Source organism: Podarcis erhardii (genome assembly GCF_964252035.2).
Source record: "Podarcis erhardii genome assembly, chromosome: 5".
NCBI classification, from domain to species: domain Eukaryota; kingdom Metazoa; phylum Chordata; class Lepidosauria; order Squamata; family Lacertidae; genus Podarcis; species Podarcis erhardii.
The window spans coordinates 18,190,352-18,215,436 of record NC_138509.1 but is presented as its reverse complement, the minus strand read 5'-3'; the positions used below and the strand labels follow the sequence as shown (position 1 = coordinate 18,215,436).

Here is a 25,085-nt window from a genome sequence, read left to right as displayed (position 1 = left end):
CCAATGGAGTGAAGGAGAAAAGAGTCTGAAGTGTTGGGAGTACAGGCTGCTTGTTCCAGTCCGGCACCTGCATCTAATTCGTTGTCTAGCACAAGGCTGTCTGGACAACAACACCTTGGGTGCTGGTGATTTTTTTAAAAAAGTATCTTAATAGATTAACATTTCCTTTCAATTTTTCTCCATTTTGAAGGACTCTGTGTGATAACCTGAGGAGGGAAAGAGACAGAGCAGTGAGTGACCTGGCTGAGGCTCTTCGCAATCTGGATGATATGAGGAAGCAAAAGAACGACGCTGTGCGTGAATTGAAAGAGCTGAAGTGCGTTCCAGAAACCCCTTCAACGTGTAACTCTGACTTGATATTGTATGCTAAGTGTTTTCTTACCTGAGCCCTTGGGGTAGGACAACCTAGAAGGCTGAAAAGAATGTATATGCAATTTTTTCCTCCCGCTTTAAAAAATGCTGTTAATTGGCAAACCTGAGGAGGTGTGTACCAGAATTATGTCACAAAATAATGTAGCCAGGCCTTTGGCTAAGTAATTGGAGGGCAGGAGAGAGAGAAATGGGAGAAAACACTCGGTTGTATAATCAGGAGGGCAGTTGTACTTGCCTTCGGAACAGGTGGGCTGTGCTGACCATCTCTGCAGGTAGCCAGTCTCCTCCCAGGTGAGCCTTCCTGTAGCATCTGCAGTGGGGATAGAGCAACCTCCATAACTGGTATAGTTTAGTGCCACTACCTGTGCATTTAAATACATTTCTTACTGTATGCTGTTGATACCTGCTTTCCTTGCTTGACGTACTCAGGTGTGTTTCTCCCCATAGAGAGAAGATGGAGAATCAGTTGGAAAAGGAAGCAAGGTTCCGGCAGTTGATGGCCCACAGCTCTCATGATTCAGCCATCGATACGGATTCTTTAGAGTGGGAAACAGAAGTAGTAGAGTTTGAGAAAGACAGGGTAAGACTGAGGTCCTGGTCAAATGTTACTCTCTCCTTTGTGTGTGTGAGAGAGTGTCCCATTTGTTGAAGCCTCTCTCTCATCCCCTATTCCCCCCAAGAAAAAACAGGCACAGAAAACTGGAGGTACTATATAGTCGAAATAATTCAGTTACTTACACTCCGTATGTGTACAGATTCACTGCATATAACATATAGCATTTCATATCCATTAGGAAGATATGGATTTGAAAGCCCTTGGTTTTGATGTGGCCGAAGGTGTGAATGAACCATATCTTCCCGGAGACTGCGGAATATTTGTTACCAAAGTGGACAAAGGAAGCATTGCAGATGGTCGATTAAGGTAAAGAATCAGTAGTTTGTCGTTTAGTTGCCAATGCTAATATATAATGTGCATTGTAAATATAATATATTGGTCCTGTGAGGACAAATTGGGTTGACATGGAGGGTCAGGGGACATGACTGTGGTTTCAGATAATGCTTTCAGACACTATGCAAGCTGACGTGTAAATTGCAATCAACCTGTGGAGGTAGGGGCTGGGTGAATAGGATCCCTTTCAATCTGTAGTTTTCTACTGGGTTTGACAGTCTGCACAGGTCTACATTGATAGGGCATATGATTTTCTCTCCCCATGCCCACCCCAAAAATAGTGTTGGCAGCAAAGGAGAAGTGGTTGTCAGCATTCTGAAGGTTACTTTTTTTGAAGAGCAGAGTACACCTTTTATGACCTGTAAAAGTCAATCGGCCCATACCCTGTTAGACTTGGGCCCACCATCTGTTGTTAATACTACACCAAACTTGGACCAGTGTGATCAGCAGAGTATGCACAGCTTCAACAGAGCATCAAGAGTTTTCCTGCTTTTCAGTAGTCAGCCTTTTCTAGCGTTCCCAGTTAAGAAAACTCCTTTCCCTCTCAGTTCAGCTTAGAGTGTAAAGTGTTTGTTGTCTCATGGTACAAGACAAACATAAGCACACCAGCTACATAAACGTTAAGACAAGCATCCCCAAACTCAGCCCTCCAGCTGTTTTGGGACTACAACTGTTGGACTTCCTTCGCCAATCAAGTTTGCGCAGCAACTGGGGCGATGGAATAAAAACTTGCCCACAATATCTTTGCTTACTTGATTTTTAAATAATAGTCAAACAGCTGCAACTCACCACTCTACACCAGCCAGTACCATACAAAGCATTTGGTCAACTTAAACACAGTTTTCAAAATCACATCGCTGCATTTCAAAATCACATCGGTTTTTCAAAAATCAGTTTTCAAAATCACATCGGTGCAGCAGGTAAACTCCCCCCTGCTAATTAGTTAAATTGTTAAGATACCTCAGGTGTGCTGTTTTGTCAAGAGCTCGCAGGTGTGCTGCCATGCAGGTTATATTATTATTATTATTATTATTATTATTATTATTATTATTATTATTTATTTATACCCTGCCCATCTGGCTGGCCACTCTTATAATTACAAACACACCTCTGAGTAGCACCATTGACCACATCAATATGAAGAAAACCTAACAACAGCTCCCATCATCCCTAACTAACAGGACCAGTGGTCAGGGATGATGGGAATTGTAGTCCCAAAACAGCTGGAGGGCCGAGTTTGGGGATGCCTGCTTTAAAAGATGCTGGTACATCATGAGCTAATCTACCATAATACAGTTCTTCTGGTCTTAGAAGTTAACATTGTGAAGATGCAAGTATACAGAGAGGTCCACTAGCACTTTACCATGCTAGCTCACCATGCTATACTGAACTATGCAGCATGTAACCTTCAGCTTCTCTGCTGATACCTTGCACAGAGCAAAACCTTTTCTCAGTTAATGCCTCATACTCCTGCCAAGGCTGCTGAATGCAGCCTTGGCTTTATATCTACCTCTGCACGGACACACGTTCCTTAGGGAAAGGGCAGGTGGATGACTCCAGGCATCTAGGCTTGGACTGTTTCTAAGCTACCCAAAGCATCTGGTGTGCTAATTCTAAACACAATCCCAACACAGTGGATGGGCTGCTCAAGACATTAGCTGTACCCCATAATCATCACAATTATAACTAATAAAGGCTTGACATATCTCGCTTTGTATGTCATGAGTCTATTTCATATATTGGTTTCACCTTTAAAGTTGAATTACTGAAACAAATGAACTTTTCCATGATATTCTAATTTTTCGAGTTTCACCTGTAACTAAGAGACTGATCTGTAAACCAGAAATTCTCCATCCGTACAGCTTTTGGCAGAAATATTACTACTTCATGTGAGCTGAACCTAAATGCTGATTCAGAAAAAATTATGAGACATGTTCTCTCTGTCTGATGAATGTGAAAGATGCTGCAATCCTTAAGGAATCCTTAATTGATGTCATGACAAAAATAGAGCAATCACCAAACCGTTCTCCTGAAACCAAGAAATCAGTTAAGATATTGTTGTATCATTGTGGTATTAGAAGTGTCTGCATTTCACTTGGCATAATCATTGCTTATAAGCACATGTAGGATAAATGGAAATTGATTTCCTTGCCTTTGCTCTAATTAATCAGAGTGAATGATTGGCTGCTGAAGATAAACGATGTGGACCTTACCAACAAGGATAAGAAGCAAGTAATAAAAGCGGTACTTAACGGCGGAGGAGTTATAAATATGGTTGTTCGCAGAAGGAAGTCCTTAGGAGGGAAAGTGATAACACCACTACACATAAATCTTGCTGGCCACAAAGGTAATTCCCTTATACTTTTTTAATTTCAGTGGTGAGTTCATGGTATTGTTTCACACATTCCCCAGTGAAATTTCTATACCGCCCTTCATTCAAATATCACAATATAAAAACACAAAAATACATACCATAGTAACGAACAAAGTAACCTATGCACCTATCTTCTCAATTTCAGATAGTGGAATTGGTCTAGAAAATGGAGTATTTGTTGCTACTGTAGTGCCTGGTAGCCCAGCTGCCAAAGAGGGATCCCTTGCAGTGGGAGATAGAATAATTGCCGTAAGTCACATTTTTAGTGTTTCTTAGCTCACATTTGAGAATTGAGGTATCGTATATAGAGATATCTGAACTGAGATTCAGATATTATGACAAACTACAGTTTGTGCTAATAAAACAATGACTTGTGCTACCAAACATCCAGGCAATGCATGCTTTAAGAGTTACTAGTCTGTTTTAGAATTTCATCTGCTTAGCACTCCAGCCTATAAGACACAGTGGTTTTCACATCCCTACTTTGCATAAACCATGGTTTGCAAGACTTACTTCAAACTATGGTTTTGGGCTTTGGCTTGCTGTTTGCCAGCAAGCCATAGTTTGTCTATTCAGATATCTCACCAAAACATAGTTAGATTCCTTGACCACGATGGAGTAATGCACTTTAGAGGGAGTGGGAACATAAATTATCCAAGTCTAAGACCACAGAACAGCCAGAAGGCCCATGTAGCCCAGCATCCTGTTCTCACAGTGGTTATGCAGATACCGGTAGGAAACCCGTGTCTGATACCTAATTTGCAGTTTGGAGGAGTTGAGCATAGGGAAGACCACATGATGGTATCGCCTTGAGGCAACCTGGCATTTATCTTTATTGAATGTCGGCCAGCCAAGGTGTTGACCCACTGCTAGCTTTTGCATGGTTGACATGCCATACTTTCATTGCAGATAAATGGCATTGCACTAGATAATAAATCACTGACTGAATGTGAAGCTTTGCTGCGAAACTGCAGGGAATCACTTACGCTTTCATTGATGAAGGTGAGTGTTGAAGGGGGTGGGAGGTAAAAGGGAGTAAAGGACACACCTTCCATTTTAAAACATGGGCTTACTTTCATCTACTGTGTAGCTGTTAAAAATACTGCGTAACAACCTTCAAATTATACCAGCAGGAAGAGGAGGGCAGAACACAACAAGATGCTTCAGTCTTAGCATTCTGCTGAGACCATGTTCTTTTTTATTTCTCCACCTAGGTTTTTCCTCAGAGCTCAAGCTCATCTTGGAGTGGTCAAAACATATTTGAAAACCTCAAGGATTCAGAGAAAATATCAAACTGCAGGGTCCATGCATCGGAGGTGCAGGCTCAGAATAAAAGAAACTTAAAACACAACAGCTCAACCCAAACAGACATTTTCAATCCAGACATAATGGACACTAAGAAGGACCAGAATGATCAGGAGAGCAACTTGTACTGCGATCTCAAACCATTCTCCAACACAGTTTTGCACACAGACTCTCACCAGAGTGCAGTCCATGGGTGCCACAGTACCTCTGAACACAGCCTAGGCTCCTTTAGTCCAGATGTGTATGGGGAGCCAAGCTATGGCATTGTTGGTCTGGACAGCAGGAGACTGCCTTTTGAGCCCACAGTAGCAGACTGCATGGTGATTGAGAGTGTGTTGGACAAAGGGCATGGTGAGAAGCACAGCGGTGGCACTTGGCCCAAGATAATGGTCAACATTTCAGCTGTGGAAACAGAAAAATTCTCTGTGTACAAAAAGCCAAAACAACGGAAGTCCATCTTTGATCCGGACACTTTCAAGAGGCCTCTTACTCCTCCTAAGATGGACTACCTGTCTCCCAGTCAGGTGTTGGGACATTCGCCCCAGCCCTCCAAAACGGAAGCCATTTCCACCCCTCCCACCCCTCCCAAGAGAAGCGATTCTATTAAGTTCAAACACAAACAGCAAGCAAGTTCCACCTCGGACTCCACTGCCATGACTGGCTCACCACCATCCAGTCCTGCCACAGCTCAACCTCCTGTGTCCATTGAACTCAAGCCAGACTGTGGTATTCATAAGGGGCGAGGTAGACCTTCTGGACATTATTACAGGGAAGAGGGGGTCGACTCTGCACATTTGCCTTCAAGGAAATCCTATGAAGATGACATTGGTTTTCAAAGAATGGAAGAGCCCAAAATTAAAAGGCCAAGGCCCAAGTCTGCTCCTGCCTTGAGACATAAACTAACCCCTGTGCCTATTCCTAATCCACCTCATCAGGTAGATACCAGAACGTGAAGTGTGGGTCCTGGCACATACTTTCCAAAGAGATTTATTTGTGTTGCGTACCTTTTCTGCATGAAGGCAAAGAGCAAAAGAAAAGGCTTAACTGGTTTTCCCAGGTGTATGCTTAAGATCCCGGGAATTGGAAGTTTAAATGAAGTGGAACATTTGTGGGGCAGTTCCACATGTGGTAGTTGCCGTTACGAGGAAGCAGAACCCCATAATGCAGGAGTGGCCCATTAGCAACCTGTAGTCAAGATCCAACCCCTAGGCAGTTTACATTTGAGCCCTTGGCTGAACTTCCAATTTGTAATCAAATTATGATAGATTAACTCACAGTTCCACTTGTAGGGTGGGATTCATCAAGGTGTAAAGAGAAGCTGTCCTCCATTTTGATATTATGTCTTGCATGTAAATATGAAATTGTATATGTTTGTATGCATTGAACTTCTCCACGACCCTTCCCCTCTGCAGGGAGGTGGGACCAATTCGGATGGTCCGCCCCTGCCACTTAATGGATCCAAATGGTTTCCAGAGAGTGGTAGGGGATGTTTTATCCCATGTTGATGGCCTTTCAGCTGATTCCCTGGTGGCCCACTGGAATGCGGAGTTAACCAGGGCTATCAACTGTCTGGCTCCAAAGTGCCCTCTCCAACTGCATGGAGCCCGGACAGCCCCATGGTTTTCTCTGGAGCTGAGGGCAATGAAAAAATAGTTGAGACAGCTAGAGTGCCAGTGGTGGAAAACTCACTCTGATCTGACCGGACACAGGTTAGAGCTCAACGTCGAGCCTACCAAGTGGTGATAGCGATGGTGAAGAGGACTGTCTTCACCGCCTCTATTGCATCTAAGGAAAACAGCAGAAGGAGACTCTTTCAGGTGGTTCACAATTTAACAGAACCACCTGTGCCATCGGTGCCCAGTAAGGACCCCAAGATCTCCTGCAATGATTGTGCAAAGTTTTTTGCAAATAAAGTCGCTTAGATCCGGAAAGAGGTAGACTCCACCGTGGGAGCAGGGCTCAGGCGGGAGAGTGCTAGAGTCCTGTCTAGTCAAGTTGCATGGGATCAGTTCCAATCTGTTACCTTCGTGGATGTGGACAGGCTGCTTGGATGAGTGAAACCGGCCAGCTGTCTTTTTGATCCTTGCCCATCCTGGCTCCTAAAAGCTATGAGGGAGCCTTTCCAGGCCTGCTGAAAGAGGTGGTTATTAAACTGCTTCTTTAAAAAACATCTTTGGACCCGGCCAATATGGCCAACTATCGGCCAGTCTCAAATCTTCCATTCTTGGGCAAGGTGATTGAGCGGGTGGTTGTGGAACAACTCCAGGCATGCCTGGAGGATGCGGACCATTTGGATCCCTTCCAGTCGGGATTCAGGCCTCATCGCAGGACTGAAACTGCCTTGGTCGTGCTGGTCGATGATCTCCGGTGGGCTAGGGACAAAGGTGAAAGTGTGTTTCCTAGTTCTGCTGGATCTCTCAGCGCCCTTTGATACCATCGACCACAACATCCTTCTGGACTGGCTAGAGGGGCTGAGAGCTGGGGGCACTGTTATACAGTGGTTCTGCTCCTTCCTCCTGGGCTGTGTTCAGAAAGTGGTATTGGGGGATGAGTGTTCGGACCCCTGGGCTCTCACTTGTGGGGTGCCTCAGGGTTCCGTCCTCTCTCGCATGCTTTTTAACATCTATATGAAGCTGCTGGGAGATATCATCAGGGGGTTGGGGCTGGGTGTTCATCAGTTTGCAGATGAAACCCAGCTCTACCTCTCTTTTAAATCAGAACCAGTGAGGGCGGCGAAGGTCCTGTGTGAGTGTCTGGAGGCGGTTGGAGGATGGATGGCACTAACAGATTTAGGTTGAATCCCGACAAGACAGAAGTACTGTTTTGGGGGGACGGGGTAGGTGGGTATTGAAGGACTCCCAGGTCCTGAATGGGGTAACTGTGCCCCTGAAGGACCAGGTGCTCAGCCTGGGAGTCATTTTGGACTCACAGCTGTCCATGGAGGTGCAGGTCAATTCTGTGTCCAGGGCAGCTGTCTACCAGCTCCATCTGGTAAGCAGGCTGAGACCCTACCTGCCCGCAGACTGTCATTAATGGTCACTAACAGACTTACCATACCCATTAGTGAATCACCCATCCCCCTCAATTATATATAAGGGTCTGATGACTTCTGTTTCAGTGTATCTGAAGAAGTATGCATGCACACAAAAGCTTATACCTAAAACTATTCCGTTGGTCTCTTAAGATGCTACATTAAAAAAATTTAATTCTTTTGGAAGGATTCTTTTAAAACCTTTATTGGATCATATAACTTTCTTGAAGACTTGATTCTTTTAAGGGAGTTTTTAGGTTTTTAAGAAGAGTCTTTTTAACTTATCTTTTTAAAGAATTGTTTTAATTTATTTTGACTACAGCAGACCAACACGGCTACCTACTTGAATCTCAGGGAACTGTTAGATATCTTTTGTGCAGCAGAATATGCTGGGCTAGATGTTGGTCATCCCTGCCATGCTGGATACCAGAATAATGACTTTGAGTTGAAAGTGTGTGTGATACTGAACTTTCCCCACAGGTACAAAAATATACTCCAGCAAGTGAAGAGCATCTTTCTCCTGAGCTGCAAGAATGGCCAATGTATTCACCAAAACAGTCTGGTAGGCACAGCGATGGGTTTGTGCCTACCTCTTTATACCCTGGAAGCCTGTCATCAGGTTAGTTACAACATAAGAACTGTGTTTTGATTTGAAATCTTGAATCCTTGGTAAGCAGAGGCGCTATCATTTATGCTGTTATGGGATGCATTTTTTCTTGTTGTTGAATGAACCTTCAGCACTTAATTAATGTATTGTTCCACAACCTATAGGTACGGTCCCACGAAACATTGCACCCTGTCCTGCAGTAACAGCTGTTATGAGAAATCCTGTTTACACTGCTTGGAGCCATAGAATTAACACCAGCAATTGCCCTTCTGTTGCCAGCCAATATTGTTATCAGCATCTGCATCCCAGGTATGTAGAAAAAAGGAAAAAGGAAAAAAAGAAGCTTGTTGGATCTGACTGAAAGTCTAGCTGTTTTTCTGTTCTGCTTTCAGCAGTGTTCGAGCACAATTCAAAGTGTTGGTGCTGATCTTTAAAGCCCTAAACAGCCTCGGCCCAGTATACCTGAAGGAGGGTCTCCACCCCCAGTTTAAGGTCCAGCTCCGAGGGCCTCCTGGCGGTTCCCTCCCTGCAAGAAGTGAGGTTACAGGGAACCAGGCATAGGGCCTTCTTGGTAGTGGTGCCCGCTCTATGGAACACCCTCCCATTAGATGTCAAGGAAATAAACTATCTGACTTTAAGAAGACATCTGAAGGCAACCCTGTACAGTGGTGCCCCGCAAGACGAATGCCTCGCAAGACCAAAAACTCGCTAGACGAAAGAGTTTTCAGTCTTTTGAGGTGCTTCGCAAGACAAATTTCCCTATGGGCTTGCTTCGCAAGACGAAACGTTGGGCGAGTTCTTGCGAGTTTTTTCCCTTCCCCCCCTTTTTCTAAGCCGCTAATAGCCGCTAAACCGCTAATAGCGCTAAGCCGCTAATAGCCGTGCTTCGCAAGACGAAAAAACCGCAAGACGAAGAGACTCGCGGAACGAATTAATTTTGACTTGCGAGGCACCACTCTATCGGGAAGTTTTTAATGTTTGATCTTTTATCGTGTTTTTAATATTCTGTTGGGAGCAGCCCACAGTAGCTGGGGAAACCCAGCCAGATAGACAGGGTATAAATAATAAATTACTATTATTATTATTATCATATCCAACCAGATGGTATATGAAGGCCACCATTTTGTTTCCATTAATTTCCCCACAAGCAAATCGGTGAATCCTCTCCATTCTGCTGTTGTGTCCTGATCACTTTCATATGTCAGGATTGTGTCTTAACCACACATAGTGGGTGATTGGTGATTCTGAACCAGTAACACCCAGCTTTTCTATGTGTTGTAGTGCTCAACACCAGGGCCGTCTGAGTTTGGACCTGAGTCACAAGCACTCTAGTGAGTGTTCTGACAACTCACGCACAAGGTCATCGCATGGTTCAAATTCACTGCCTTCTAGCGCAAGACTTGGTAAGTGGCATTTCACATTGGGCAGTGCAGACCATTTCTTTCCTTCCTAAGTTTGTGCAATTGAGGGAAAAAAATTCAGCTTTCTCTGTAACTGTTGCTGCAAGATTCAGACTCTGTTTACTGTCTTTGGCCACTCAGAGACAGCCCATTAAAACTTCCAGGAATGCTGCTGCAGTGCTGTCATGTAGATTTCTAGAATTCTCCCAAGTTAGTTCATGTATCAGCCTCCTATGAGACACAGGAGTGAATCATTGGGTTTGTGCAGCCCTTGTAAGGTCTGTGTCGGGCCCCATGCACTGCCCATGTCATATTACAAGCCCACTGCAGATGATTCCTTGTCTGAGTGAGTTTACATCCTTATCTAGAATTACAAAAGCTAGAACAGAGCAACGTCTCTTTAATTGTGCTTGAGGGAGTTGGCGATGACTTTCTTTGGTTTGTCCCAATTGCATTCTTCATACTGAGAAAGATGTGAGTCTCCATAGGCCCTTGCAGAATGAGTGGTGTGTGTCTGTAGCTAAAGGCAGCAGTTTCTCGATAATACAGGGATGGGAAGGGTACTGTTTTTAAGAACAAAAAGGCTGTAAGGCAGGCATAGACAAATTCGGCCCTCCAGATGGTTTGAGACTACAACTCCCATCATCCCTGACCACTGGTCCTGTTAGCTAAGGGATGATGGGAGTTGTAGTCCCAAAACATCTGGAGCACTGAGTTTGCCTATGCCTGTGTTCAGAAACCTTTCTTCAAATGTTTTTCTCCCAGCTAAGCACAGTTCCAATATCTGAACTCAGCTGAGGAGGAAAGTATTTGGGAGAAGGATAGCAGGGAGGGGACAATGGTGCCCCATTCCTTACCCATACATTCTTTTTGGTTTTGTATTTTTTTAAAAAAAGATGTCCCCCATGTGACTGATATATCTCCATTTAACTACCAGAGGATGCAGTTAAGATTTGTCTCTGAAATAATAAAGCTTGTTCCAGAGGACCACTTTATATTGCTACAGCAGAAATCTTGCAGATCTCCTATGGAATTCAGGGCCTAAAGGAGTTTATTTCCTCTTTCTTCTTAATCCTGACTCTTTTTCCTTTTTCCTTTAAAGTAGGTTCTTCCAGCAACTTGCAATATAGGACAGAACGAATAAAAATACCATGGACACCAAGGTACCCGAGGTCCGTCATTGGCTCTGATAGGGGTAATTTATTTATTTATTTATTCATTCATTTATTTATTTATATAATTTCTTTCTTGGGAATTACTGCATGAATGGAGAGTTCTGCGTTCCAGCTAGTAGATTTTTGTCAGTGTTTAGAGTAGGGAACCCTCCTACCTTTGGTGGGCCCCCCGGGGTCACATTTGGAAATCTAAGAAACTGGCATGGGTACCACAACATAGCCATTTTGTAGAAGAAAAACACAGTAATGGGATGAGAAAAGCCTCCTCCCCGAAGCACCAGGTAAAACACCCATGCACGCCCCCTTCACAAATACAACACAGGCGCAGAGAGAGGCAACCCCCAAATTAAAAAAACAAAACAAACAAGACCCTGATTTATTTATTTTTTAATTGAGAGGGTTAGGAAGGGGGGCTCAAGGGGGAGTCTGAGGCTACCACGGGGAACATTGAGCACTCCAAGTTTTGAGCAAGGACATGCCCCCATCCCATATTTCTAGTGCATGCATATTAAAAATGTTCTCTCTAACCCCTCAACCTCTCAGTGTTAGTATAAAAACCCTCCAAAAAATTCATTAGAGCATTTATTATTTTATTTTTAATTAATTTATTTTGTTTTTCAAATTATAATTTTACAGTCACATATCCAACATACAACATAAAAACAAGATTCCAGAGAATCTCCTGGACTTCCCTCCTCCCCTTTGTGGGTCCTATTGTTAATCGTTTCCTCCTGCATCTTTTGTGATATCCAAATCTTTTACCTCTCCATTGTGTCCAAAATTCACCTTTAAACCACAAGTGGTATTCCAATCCTAAACTGTTTACAATGGTATTTAAGATAAGTTATAAATTTTCCCCATTTCCCATCATATCCTAGTGGTGGGGTAGTCTTTAAATAGTGCACATTAACATTTAGGTGTTGTTTTTGTTGGAAGCCCACTATTAAAAACACTTGGAAGCCAATGTAAAGTAACGGTGTGACTTCCCCGATAACTTTTGCAACACACCCAACTGCCATGGCTGCTCCTGTGCTGTTCTATACAGGTTCACTGTCTCATTCCGAATGTAGCAGCCCCAGCCTGGTAACCCCACCGCAGTCGCCGCTTAACCTGGAGACCTCATCCTTCGCCAGTAGCCAATCGCAGAACTCACTTTCCACCCTGCCCAGGATCTCGGTGAGCCCAGTATCGGTAGGGCAACGTCGAAAAGACAAGTAAGTTATTCTGCAAATGTCTTAGGCAGGGCTAGTTAAAATAGTGGTTAAATGTGTAAATGGGGGGGGGGAATAGCAAAAGAAAGGGGAGAAATGTGCTAAGCACAGAAACTGCAGTCTTCTAGACCAGTAGCCTTCAGCCCTTTTTCAAGCTGGGACTTGCCTGTGACCCCAATCTGCAAAATTTGACTGATTGTCCCCCACCCCACCCCATCCCAGTCTCTATTACCTATGCTACCTTTCTGCTCCTCTCTTCCATGTCCCCTGGCTGTCCTTGTGCCCACAAACTTTCTGCTTTGCATTCTTTTTTCTTAAAAAATGGAGAAAAGCGGCAAAGGTGTGGGTTGGACCCCTGGTGCAGCCCACATTAGGGTGGCCCAGTTGTTGAGGACCAATGTTCCAGAGAGCAGTCCCTCCCAGAAAAGTTACAGTTGCCAGGTCACATAGATGCCCCCCTTCTGGCAGCAAACACAACAAGGAATGCGTTAACAGCTTACGTGGGTTTGCTTCATGATTGCTCTTGAATTGACTGTTCCATTTTGGAGATTCTTTCACTTAACAGCACATGGCCAGTATGATGAACCAAAGCATGCGCCTAAATGGAAAGAAGAGAGAGAATTGCATGGGGAGGGGGAGGCACCTGCTTCTGAATGAAGACATACGTGGGTGCGACCTTTAATTCTTGCAGGGTTGAACAGCATGTGAAGAGCCTTGATTCTTGCACTGTAGAAAAGAAGGACTGCGACCAGGGCATTCCTGACTTTATCGCGGTCAAAGGATAGGGTGACCAGTGATCCATGCATAATCCATTGCAAATAAAACAATTTCTGGGTAGCGGAAGGGTGAAAGGCAGTAGTACAATCTGAACCGTGATGACACCCCTTTCTGTGACACATGAAACAGAAAGGTCTGGCAACTCTGATATGTCCCATCTTTTCTGCTTGAGGGATAAGTATGATAAGATGTTAGTGTTGTGCTGAGTATTTCCCCCTCCCCCCCAAAAAAATTCTGTACTTAAGGTTAAGCAGGTGCTATGTAAACTCATGGCAGTTTCACGGACTCCCAAAGGAGCTGACTGCATCTGAGCAAAGCTTTTCCAGGGAGTATGAAAGATTCTTACAAAAAGATTCATGACAAAATTTGGAATCACAGAGACTTGCCTGTCATCACACTGAGCAAAGGCAGTGGTGTCCCTTTCTAATCTTGACCAAATCTGTGAAGCTCCCGTTCATAGCATTGAAAGGTGCATGGAGGGACAGAAGTAGCTTACAGATTGGTGGATTTTGGAGCATATTCATTAATCTGTGAATGGGTTGGCTGGTGGTTTTCCCCAGCTGCCCAACCCCCCAATAATATTGGAGGAAGGTGCCGTATATACCAAGGGCTGGGTCGTACATGAGGCTAGAGCGCTTGGGGCTGCCAGTGGACTCTCATGCAGGCCAACTGTAGTAGAGGCTTCTATCTCCGGTCACAAGAGTATTATTATTATTAATAATTATTATTATTCACTACAGGCCTGTCTGCTACTCTCACAAAAACAATACTTTGGAAATAATATTTATAAAGCACACCCCTCTTTTTTCATTTTGTTTTCCAAAAAAAGCACCTATGCAAAGACTGTTTTGCCCAGAAACCAGGCCAGGTCTGGCTTCTCTGGTGTGGGCAGCTCACGCATGTGTTTAATAGAAATGTATCATGTACTCTATTCACTATGTTTATTCTTCGTACAAGAGTACCCACAAGAGTACAAGTGCCTTAGAGCTGATATCAAGAGTCTGTGGTTAATCTTGCACCTTGGGGAAAGGGGGGAATTGGAGTAAAAAGCCAAACAATTTGCTGGGAGCTGGGAGCTGTCACCCAACCACCCACTGAGCGGATACTTCCCTGTGCAAACAGCAAGATGGCTGAGAAAGCTGCGGCTTCCTTCCCTACCAATAGTGGAAATTTAGCCCAGGGTTTTGCATGCCTGAAACTACCCAAAATCAAGAGGTTGGGGGCCTTGGTGCCATATGCAGGTGAATGGTGCATGCATCGCAGCCACTAGGAGTTGTCAGTCAAACAGTTGACACAAACCAGGGTTGAGCTGCGTTTGGTAGGAAATTGGTACCAAGGCTTGACTTGCACTTTTCATGGGCCTTGATTTCTGGTCTCAATTTAGTCTCTGTTGTTACTATCTCTCTTTCTAAGTGTTTCTTCTTCTCTTCCTTTCTGCACCCCTCTGCATCTTTCAGATATTTGTTCCGTAATAGGTCTTTTCTGAGAATCCCTGTGGCTCCTAGGCCAAGGTTCTGTTCACTAAGGAGTTTGAGGTTGGCTTGATATAAAGGTTGTCCTTCTCAAGCAGTATTTGCGCACCTTCCCTGTGCTATTTACATGTTTGGATAATTCCCCCCAAAGGAAAAATTGCATGGTAATTGCAATTCTACCATGCAAGCTGCCATTTTTAATGGCTTGACCATTTTTAATGGTTTGTTTTTTTTACAGCTGCTTAATTTTCATTGACTAATGTTGTGTTCCCTGCATACAAATATTAAATATTGGTATTGTGCTTTCCTTGCTCTTGCCTTACCATGTTATATTTATGTTTGTTGCCTCTTAAGGATCTCACATTTCTTTGTAAATTGGCATAAGGCTTCCTTCTAAAACATTTTCTAAAATGCATATTATATATGTTTGCTTACCTATATATAATATGGATAAAGTTGTGTTTTGTTTCAAACTCATCATTTAATTTCTACTTCTTGTGTTTTAATTTTCTTCCCTCCCTTTTTGTTCTTCTCTCTAAATGCATTTAAAATGTTCGTTTTAATTGATTTGGCCACCATACATTGCATGATGGTGTTAAGGCAATGCTGCTTCTTGCAGCATTTCTGTTTTTAAGGTGGTCTTCTGCTTTTAAGGGTTAGGGTGGGAATGAGTAGTGCATGTCTTTTACCTAATTCGTTCCGTTTTGTGTGGGGTGTCCATGGTTTGATGGCTCCTCCTTCTCATTTCCTCCCAAAGGCCTTATATGGAAGAACCGCGGCATGTCAAAGTGCAGAAGGGTTCAGAGCCACTAGGAATCTCCATCGTATGTGGTGAAAATGGTGGGATCTTTGTCTCTAAAGTGACTGGTGGCAGCATCGCCCATCAGGCTGGCCTTGAATATGGTGACCAGTTACTGGAGGTAAAGGTTTTCTGACCTTTGTAAGCTGACCAATGCTGCTATTTTTACACCAGGGGCAGCTTGCTCCAAATGGTTTAGATGCTGGCATTTACAAATTGCCAATTTTATTTGCGGATCAACTTGCTTTCATAAACAGAATGGATATCACAATGTACTTAGTGTGTTGCTATTTCTATAGCAGCCTGAAATTGCCACCTACAAACACAGGAAATGAGCCAATCTGGGGGAAACAGGGATTTGGGTCTGTATCGCCCATTGGAGGAGCAGCAACCTGCTCTGGGTCCCCAATGAGTATTCCTGCATGTTAACACACATTTAGAAATATGCGTTGCCACATTCACACATTGCACTTTTGAATTAAGCTGTAATGTGAGAATCCTAAAAGATGGGGGTGGGAGCTTCCTTGGACTTACCCCCTTGCTAAGTTGTCTGGCATGTTTGCAATCATATTTCACAACATTGCTGACTTGGATGCCTAAAAGAAGAGCATGGGGTCCCACAAAGTTGTTACTCATATTGGCGTAATCCAACAGGAGGAAACAAAGCCAGTCAAATTGTCATCAGTAGTGCTCATCCTCTTTCACTCACCTATTCAGCTTCCAAATGTATGATGTTCATTGCTGGCTACTGGATCAAACTTTTTGGCCTGGACAAATGTTCAAAGAGCACCTATTTGGATCAGAGGGAATGCCCACAAGGCTTGTGTTTCCACACACCCTTGAATTTACTTAAAATTTAAAGGTTAATTAGTCTTTGGTATCCCACCAGCCTCAGAAAATAGCTAATCAAATTTGAAATGCATTTACTTCGTTGTATGTGTGTTTAAAATGTTTTTTATGTAAAAAGCTGGCTTTTTATTTTAAAAAATACTATTTAGGAAAACCTTTCTGTACTTAAGTAGGTCAGTAAGTTATCCACTTACAGAGCAGTCAGGTCAAATTGTCGAGATTTTATGATGGCATTGATTTTTTCTTCAAAGTGGTAATTAAATAATAGAGAATCAGTAATGGCATTCCTGTCCACCCTGACTTGAACTCAACAAATATCTTGCACTACAGATCCAATAAATCGGGGCGGGGGATCATATTTCAAAAAGCAATATGAAGTTAAATGGGGAAATCTATACTTACTTCCTCAGCCGGAATGTGCTGCTGAATGCATGTGTCTTCCTCCTTCTCCTCCCACAGTTTAATGGAATAAATCTGCGGAATGCTACAGAACAGCAAGCGCGGCTCATCATCGGACAGCAGTGTGACACCATAACTATTCTAGCACAATACAACCTACACATGTTCCAACTTGGCAATCACTCACGATCAAGGTAAGATTGGTTAGCCCTTATCCAGGATGGCCTACGCCGTGTGAACTGATAGTTTTTGCTTTCTTGGATCAGGCATCTGGAGGCTGACAGATACCTGTAATTGTTAAGCTTCCTTAGTTGTGGTTTGCTATGATGTTTGAATTGAACCACTGTGAAATAGATATTCTCCCTGAGGACGACTGGTGGGAAGAGTGCATATTGTTTTCCATGTCAACAACCCCCTTACTGGGTGTAGAAACCAAGAGCCAATCACAACACTTGTCTGAAGCAGTGAAAGGGTGTGGGGGGGATGGGATTCTTGACAGCAAATTTATATGTTACACAGGAAATACGTGTATTTTTAGGTACCTCTCACCTGTTTTGAAATCCAGTTCACAGGAGCAGATTCCATCCCACCAGCATCCAGTACATTCCACAGAGCTGCTGCCATCTACACCAACCCACCCTTCCTTGTCCAGGCTACTGCAGTTGTGCCTTGCTCACTCTGGGACCGGCTGCTTTTGTCTGCTGGGGGAGAACAGCTGATCCCAGAATAAGCAAGATGCCAGTCACTTCAGCTGCTAGCCAGGACCAGGATAGATCTATATTCTATAGGCAGCAGGGGCAGTTATCCTTAAGCTTTTGGAGCAGGTTGCGGATGAAAATCGAAGCACCCATTTAAATATCTAAATATCTGAAACAGTTTAGATGTAATACAGTTGATCAGCTTTTAATTTTTGTGGTATTCTTCTTCCTTCCTCTAACTTGAGCTCCCGGCTAGAACCCGTGAGCAGCCTTTCTACTCCACAAGGCAGCGGAGCTGCAACCCCTGACAGCCATTCCATAATTGATACTGTGAGCGAACAGGATGAAGGGACCATGACGCCTCCATCCAAGCAGACCACCCCAACCACCAGTCCCCGCAATTCAATCAGGTAACCTGCTTCCTCATTTCACTTCATGAAGATTCTCTCTTTCTCTTTCTCTTTCTCTGCATCCTTGGGGTTGGGCAGCTGCTTCTAGACTTATTCAAGGGGAGTAGGGTTGAAAGCTGAGTGCAGAATTTGAAAGCAAGGGCTCCACTTCTAGAAGGACCTTGGTCCTCACATTGCCCTTCTCCAAGGCCAAGCAATTCAGCATGAGGGAGTGGGATTTCCCAAGAGGAACACTGAATCTAGATCCATGGTGGCAGTGCTATTCTTCTAGAAAAACAGGTGCTGGAACTCACCATGAATGCCTCCCTTATTCTTTTATAATGGCAACGGTGCCCACCTGAGAGGTGCTGGTACTGAGTTCTGGCAAGTTCTGGCTGGGGAAAAAAGCCCTGAATGGAGGAAAGGAGTCGATTCCTTCCTGCCAAATAATGCCACAGAGAACTCAAATTGGGGCAGCTGGGACATCTTTGGGGCTTCTCTTGCTGAGAGCTGAGATATAGCAAGGGAACAGGAGTTAAAGGCTGGCTGGAGCTGAGGGTTTGGAGGAGCAGGACCTGATGAGGATCAGCTTGTCAAACAGGCCTTGGGTGTCTTCTCTTCTTCTCTTGCCATTGAAAGGAATTCTGTAGACACCAGCAAGAGGACACCTGAACCTAGAACAGTTACCATTAAGAAGTCCCAAGTGGAACTCGGAATCCAGATCTGTGGTGGAAACCTACATGGTATTTTTGTGTCCGATGTAGAAGATGACAGCCCTGCCAAAGGACCTGATGGGCTGGTGCTTGGAGACATGATACTTGAGGTAAGCAGTAGATAGAAAAGGAAGGTGGTTGGTGGTTCAAACTCTTGCAGAATCTGTGGATGCAAAACACATCCATATTTTCCCCCATGAAAGGAAAAGCAACTTGGGTTTTTTGTTTTTAGTGGACAAAAATGGTTAACGAGGAAAGGGGAATTCATCCCTTGTTTTCTTCCTCTTCTCATGCACCCACATGCCACCGCCACTCCAGCTGATCCTTCATTTGAGATTCCAGGATGCTGCTAGTGCTTTTGGAGAGGAAAAATAAAATACCATAAGGAAAAATAATTGTACAACTACATCTGATATGTAGTCTGGCCCTCAAATATTCTAGTGTGGTGAGGAAGGTTCAGATAAGCAGGAAATCTATTAGGTCTCAGTTGGAAAATGTACAAAATTTGAGGTGGAATGTCATCTGAGACCAGCAAGGATGCTTAAGATTCAGAGCAGTGATGCATGGATGAAATATGGCCTAGACATTCTCCAACGAATGACGTTTCTGAAAACTTGTGCTGCCCAGCTGTATTATTGGACTGGGTTGCCATTTCCCCATTTTTCCATTAGCGAAGACGCTGGGTTCTTAATGTACTGTGAATGTATTTCCTTTCTCCCTCTTTTGGCATAGTCAGGCTCTCTAGTCCCACATAACATCCTTTTAATTGTTTGGTTTGTTGGACGCATGCATCCGATTGGAGTTTTCAAGTGTTTTTGTTTCTTCTGCTTCCTCCCCCCTCCTCCCCCCCCCCCCAGTATGGATCTGTTGACATGCGGAACAAAACAGCCGAAGAAGCTTATCTTGAAATGCTCAAGCCAGGTGAAAATGTTAGAATAAAAGCTCAGTACAGAATAGAAGAATTCAACAAGATCAAAGAGTTACCCGGAGATGGATTCTATGTCAGGTATGTAAAAGTTCAATCGGTAAACCAGGAGACTGTTCATCTGCTACAACTGTGGGCTAATTCACACAGATATGAGCATCTCTTGAACTTTCAGCACTTGATGGCTTGCGGATGAATTTGTAAATTGGCTGCGTTGAAAACACTGTGTACATTGTGTTTGAACTGACTATAGGGAACAGGACAGCACTGTCTCCAGTGACTTAATTTGCAATGGTTTATTTATACATAAAAGTTGTCACTTGATGCTATAGTCAACAGAAGCGAGCATGCATCCCACTTTTATGAATACAGCTCAAGAGCACGCCTACAAAACTGGCATCAAAAGTTCAGTCACAATAAGGCAAACTGTATTTATGGTGATTCCATGCTTCCTTTTCAACGAATTTAATAATCTCCCCTTAATTACCTGAAGGATGGATATCCTATGATTAGGGAAGTGGGCCTTAGGCTCAGCACATCCCTGTTAAGGATTCTTGAATGATTCCATAGCCTGTAAAATTGAATATTATTAATCTACCTCCCAGAGATTAGTGAAGATGACTAAGTATCAGAGAGAGCATTTCCTTAAAAAAGAGAAAAAGATAAGTGAGCCAGCAGTTTTCTGGTTCAAAGCTTATCTCAGTCGTGAACTCCTTGAATAGCCTTAAGTAATTTTAGGCACACAATTAAATAACATATATTTAATACTATAAACTATTGAATAAACTAAAATTCCCAGCCTCTGTGCCCCACCAGGATCTATGATTGCTGGACTGCCTTTTAACAGATGGCTCTAATGTGAAGCACAGGGGTAAAATAATAGAATCGCAGAATTGTGGAGTTGGAAGGGACCCTATGGATCATATAGTCCAACCCCCTGCAATGCAGGAATATCCTGCTGTCCCATATGGGGATTGAACCTGCAACCTTGATGTTATCAGCACCATGCTTTAACCAGCTGAGCCATCCAGAGCATGTATTACATGCCCTGAAGCATAATGATACAGCGGTGAAGCATAGATCTAAGGGTTGGGTCTGGACTATGTTAGTTGAACTTGGGTCCCATTGAGATAAAATTAGTCATTACTTACTCAACTCCCATTGAAATCAAACTTGGTCTGAATCCATCCCATTATCAATATAAATATACACCCCAGGTAGATAAAGGCTGTGGGCAATCATGTCCACATCAGCCCTGGAACTGGCTGCCTCCTACTTGGGATTCTTGAAATGGCTGTAGAGGGAGAAGTGAGAGCTTTAAGTTACTACTATATCGACCAGGCATGAGAAGAAGTATTTATTCCTCCCAGGCCTTGCCATTCCACAGGCTCCTTACTGCCTACTAGTTGCAAGGACTGACATGCCCTCTCTGTTCTGAACCTGAGGACGCCTCTGGGGCTCAAGGATGCATAGTCCCAAGGAGCTCAACTCAGCAAAGTCCCAGCCTCAAATCTGGTTCACACATCCAAAATTTAAAAAACAAATAATAAAAATAATAATATAATAAAAAATAAAAAGGGTCTCTTCATCTCTCTCTTTTTGCAGGGCACTTTATGACCGAATGGCAGAAGTGGAGCAGGACTTGAGCTTCAAGAAGGATGACATTTTGTACGTCGATGACACTCTGCCGCAGGGGAACTTTGGCTGCTGGATGGCGTGGCAGCTGGATGAAAACGCCCAAAAGCTGGAAAGAGGACAGATTCCCAGCAAATACATGTAATTAAATCTCTGACATATAAATGGCGTTTGCCTCATTGCTAAAAGGAGGCAGTTACGATGAAGTATGAACGAAAGCCAAGTGTTTCGTTCTTCAAAGCTTTGTAGTTAATACTGGAGGGGGTATTAAGTTTCCTAATAAAGTTACTTGAGAGAGGTGGCATGTTTTAATAACTCTCAATTAAAAGAAACTATTTCGTCAAGTCATTTTTAGTGCTACTGATGGTTGCCTACTTCCTAAAAATGGAAAGGACTTTGTTTTTCTGCTTTTATTCCGGAACAGCCTAAGTGGCTTCCCGTCGTCATGCCGCAGCACTTTTAGACAGGGATGGATGGCATCCATATTTAATTTTGGTCCGTGGGTTGGAACATAAGAGAACACCACATTTTCCCCTTTAATCCACCAAATTAATGCTTGCTTTTTAATAAAGATCAAGGAGATCAAGATCAAGGGACACAATTGGGCACTGCTGCCTCAGCTAAGATCCTGATGTCATGGTGTATATGCAGCCAATTGGTGGAGGGGGATGTCCCTCATTCTGGCTGCCAGCTTATACTTTTTTTGGTTTTCGCTCACTCTCAGGTCTTTTACTTGATCATATCATTCTCTTTCTCCCTCTTTGCAATAGCATTTCACCAACCTTCTCACTTCATTTCCCTCCATCTTACCTTGGAACTGTAGAATCATGGGGTTCTAGTGTGGCCATACCTGCTCTCCTCTTTTGTATGGGACTCCATTATTCTTACTATTTTTTAATTCTTCACTTTGTGCTTCAAGTTTCTGCCCACTTAGATGACCACCACACACTGAACAGAAGCTTCCTCCAGACAAATCATGAGTAAGGAGTCTTAATTACAGCTCATGGTTTGTCTGTAGTGAGACATGCCACAAGCCTTGGTTGGGTGCAGAGGCCACAGTCTTCACCCCAGGAATCCTTGTGTTTGCTCGATTGTGGTAAGTCATGGCTTGGTTTAGCTCAGAACTGAACTTATGTCCTCAAGTCAACTACAGACAACCCCATAGCGAGGCCTGTCTCAAGATCCAACGTTGGTTTTACTGCTACCTGTATTCTGTTTGAGAGCATTTCAGACTTTGCCCAATTAAGTCCACAATCTCTTTGCAGGATGGAGCAGGAGTTCTATAGGAGGCACAGCATGTCCGAAGCTAAAGATGAAAACAGCTCTGCAAAGACATCATCGGCGGCAGCTCGGAGGTCGTTCTTTAGGAGGAAGCACAAGCACAAACGCAGCGGGTCCAAAGATGGAAAGGAACTGCTAGCCCTTGACACCATCAGCACAGACTCCATCCCTTTTTTGGATGGCAAGTGTCTTAACTGAATTTGCTTAGCCCACAACAAAATTATCTAGGTTTATTTGCATATTGGTAAAGGAGGGCCTTCATGGGACGTGGGTGGTGCTGTGGTCTAAACCACAGAGCCTAGGGCTTGCCGATCAGAAGGTCGTGGTTCGAATCCCCGCAACAGGGTCAGCTCCTGTTGTTTGGTCCCAGCTCCTGCCCCCTAGCAGTTCAAAAGCATGTCAAGTGCAAGTAGATAAATAGGTACCGCTCCAGCGGGAAGGTAAACGGCATTTCCGTGTGCTGCTCTGGTTCGCCGGAAGCGGCTTAGTAATGCTGGCCACATGACCTGGAAGCTGTCTGCGTACAAATGCGGCTCCCTTGGCCTATAGAGTGAGATGAGCGCGCGACCCCAGAGTTGTCCACGACTGGACCTAATGGTCAGGGGTACCTTTACCTTTAAAGGTGGGCCTGTGACTGGGTTTCAGAACAAAACAAAACAGAGGAGTTGAGGCAAGGGTGAGCGGGGGAGAGTCAGCCTGCCATATCCGCTGCATGTTCAAAGCTGTTTGGTGATACCCAAATGCCAGACTCGTAATCTGTGGAACTGGGTTCGTGTCTCCGCTCCTCCACATGCAGCTGCTGGGCTAGTCACACTTCTCTGAAGTCTCTCAGCCCCACTCACCTCTCAGAGTGTTTCTTGTGGGGGAGGAAGGGAAAGGAGAATGTTAGCCGCTTTGAGACTCCTTCAGGTAGTTCTAAAGCAGGATATCAAATCCAAACTCCTCTTCTTTTTCTCTCACACATTTAATCTTTTACATACAAGACTGATTGGCATATCCCATAAAGCTTCTTAAAGTATATTTCCACATGTCCCCATAAATCTGCTACTCACAGTAGCTAAGAAGTATGGATTTGGATCATTAGCTATAGAACGTGGAGTGTCTCCAGTTGTTCCCAATGATCTTTTTCTGCATTATCTGTTCAGGCTTTGGTTTTTTTCAATTCAGATTTTGTATTGTTAGAGAATTCAGATTCAAAATTTCCAGACAGCGACTGTCCCACACCTTAGTTACCTTCACTATCATGGACCCTTGAGCTGTTGCATTTATTTTTTTATTTTTCTGATCATGTAAGCAACTCTCTGTTTCTCTCCAGATTCTGTAAACCTTGCTTATCAACGAGTCCAGAAAGTGGACTGCACGTCTCCCAGGCCTGTGCTTATTCTAGGGCCATTACTTGATGCTGTGAAGGACATGCTAGTCAAGGAATCTCCAGGAAAATTTTGTCGGTGTCCTCTAGGTAAATATGCCAGCACTTGAACGTCCTCTAGTAACAAAAAGTTGGTCTCCAGAGGGAGCAGTAGAAAACAATGGTTGCTTAAGTGTTATGGGTAATTCGGGTGACACACACCCTCTATCGGCAAGAATTCCCTTCTAATATACCTCTTTTCCTTTGCCCATTTGGCCATTGTGCTGCTCTGCGTTCTCAGGTACTCTTTCCTCCTCTCCCTCTTCAGCTTATAATTCTCCCTCTGCTCTCTTTCCTCTAAGTCTCTTCTCCTAACTGTAGTATTCATCTTCTCCCCTCCAGCACACAGAGGAAAAAAACCACAAGACCCAGTTTAGTGTTATCTCCAAACCAGAGATTGTTGTTGTTTTTCACTCCCAACAAACTTGGATCAGTAATCTAAGAACAGGCATGGGCTATGTATTGTTGGGAGGGAAACAAACAATGATCCCTGGTTTGGGACAGAGCACTTGATCCAAGAGTCGTATTTTGTTTCTTTCCAGTGTGTAAAGGGAAGACACAGACCAGAAAGACTCAATTGTGGGAAATTGCTAAATATGAGTTGTGAACAACGTCATTACCTTGTTTTCAATTCAAAAGGAAAGTAAATACAAGCCACATCAGCCAAGGTTCAGGTGCTGCTTCACACTCCTGGTTAAGCAGAAGTACCAAGTGATGGTGCAGCGTTTAGCATCACGGTCTCCCTTCCCTCCTGTGCAATTTATTAAACTCTTTATCTGCTTGCTCCTTTGGGGAGAGCGCTTCCTGACAGCTATGCACGCAGCCTGGAAATCCTCACTTGACAGCATGGACTTATTAAACAGTTGCCCCAGCCTGGATTTATTAAAGCATGGGTTTATGAAGCAGTTGTCATGCTACAGAGCCAACTGGGCAACTGCTGCAACAGCCTCCTTGCTTTCCCCCAAGGCTCTGTGTGTGGTCCTACATTGAATGAGGCAGGAGAGACGACAACAGTGCTGCTTCCCCCCCACACCTGGCAATTTTCTCTGCTTTCTCTCTGTTGTAATGTAACATCTCTCTACCCTGCCCCATTCTAGAAGGGGGGGGGACATTATCATGGTATTAGCTTGTGCAAATATTGCATTGTAGGGAATGTGCAGCTGTGAGTGCATATTCCTTGATGATCCGTTTAAGCCCTTCAGTAGACGTAAGGCCAAATGATTGCTTTTAACTGGTTTAAATGTTAATGTGCTTTATATATATACTGTACGTGTGCAAAGGAAAACTTGGGTCCGAAGCATCCGAATGCCATTTTC

General features: G+C 43.8%; 1 protein-coding gene across 19 annotated transcripts in view; it reads left to right on the top strand.

Moving 5' to 3' along the window:
* LOC309343041 (disks large homolog 5-like) overlaps positions 1-25,085 on the top strand; it is a 116,877-nt gene that overhangs the window by 67,236 nt on the left and 24,556 nt on the right. For 10 of the 19 annotated variants that reach the window (XM_081864162.1, XM_081864168.1, XM_081864165.1 and 7 more), the window contains exons 10-30: positions 191-361; positions 820-952; positions 1,167-1,294; positions 3,493-3,668; positions 3,841-3,944; positions 4,605-4,697; positions 4,910-5,935; positions 8,512-8,650; positions 8,803-8,947; positions 9,920-10,041; positions 11,141-11,233; positions 12,259-12,427; positions 14,659-14,736; positions 15,431-15,593; positions 16,781-16,914; positions 17,664-17,828; positions 18,447-18,630; positions 19,378-19,526; positions 21,051-21,221; positions 22,346-22,542; positions 23,677-23,820. In XM_081864162.1, the coding sequence (XP_081720288.1) occupies positions 191-361; positions 820-952; positions 1,167-1,294; positions 3,493-3,668; positions 3,841-3,944; positions 4,605-4,697; positions 4,910-5,935; positions 8,512-8,650; positions 8,803-8,947; positions 9,920-10,041; positions 11,141-11,233; positions 12,259-12,427; positions 14,659-14,736; positions 15,431-15,593; positions 16,781-16,914; positions 17,664-17,828; positions 18,447-18,630; positions 19,378-19,526; positions 21,051-21,221; positions 22,346-22,542; positions 23,677-23,820 (3,884 nt within the window). The remainder of the gene's footprint in view (positions 1-190; positions 362-819; positions 953-1,166; positions 1,295-3,492; positions 3,669-3,840; positions 3,945-4,604; positions 4,698-4,909; positions 5,936-8,511; positions 8,651-8,802; positions 8,948-9,919; positions 10,042-11,140; positions 11,234-12,258; positions 12,428-14,658; positions 14,737-15,430; positions 15,594-16,780; positions 16,915-17,663; positions 17,829-18,446; positions 18,631-19,377; positions 19,527-21,050; positions 21,222-22,345; positions 22,543-23,676; positions 23,821-25,085) is intronic. The other 9 variants (XM_081864171.1, XM_081864170.1, XM_081864157.1 and 6 more) reach the window with 7 other exon arrangements.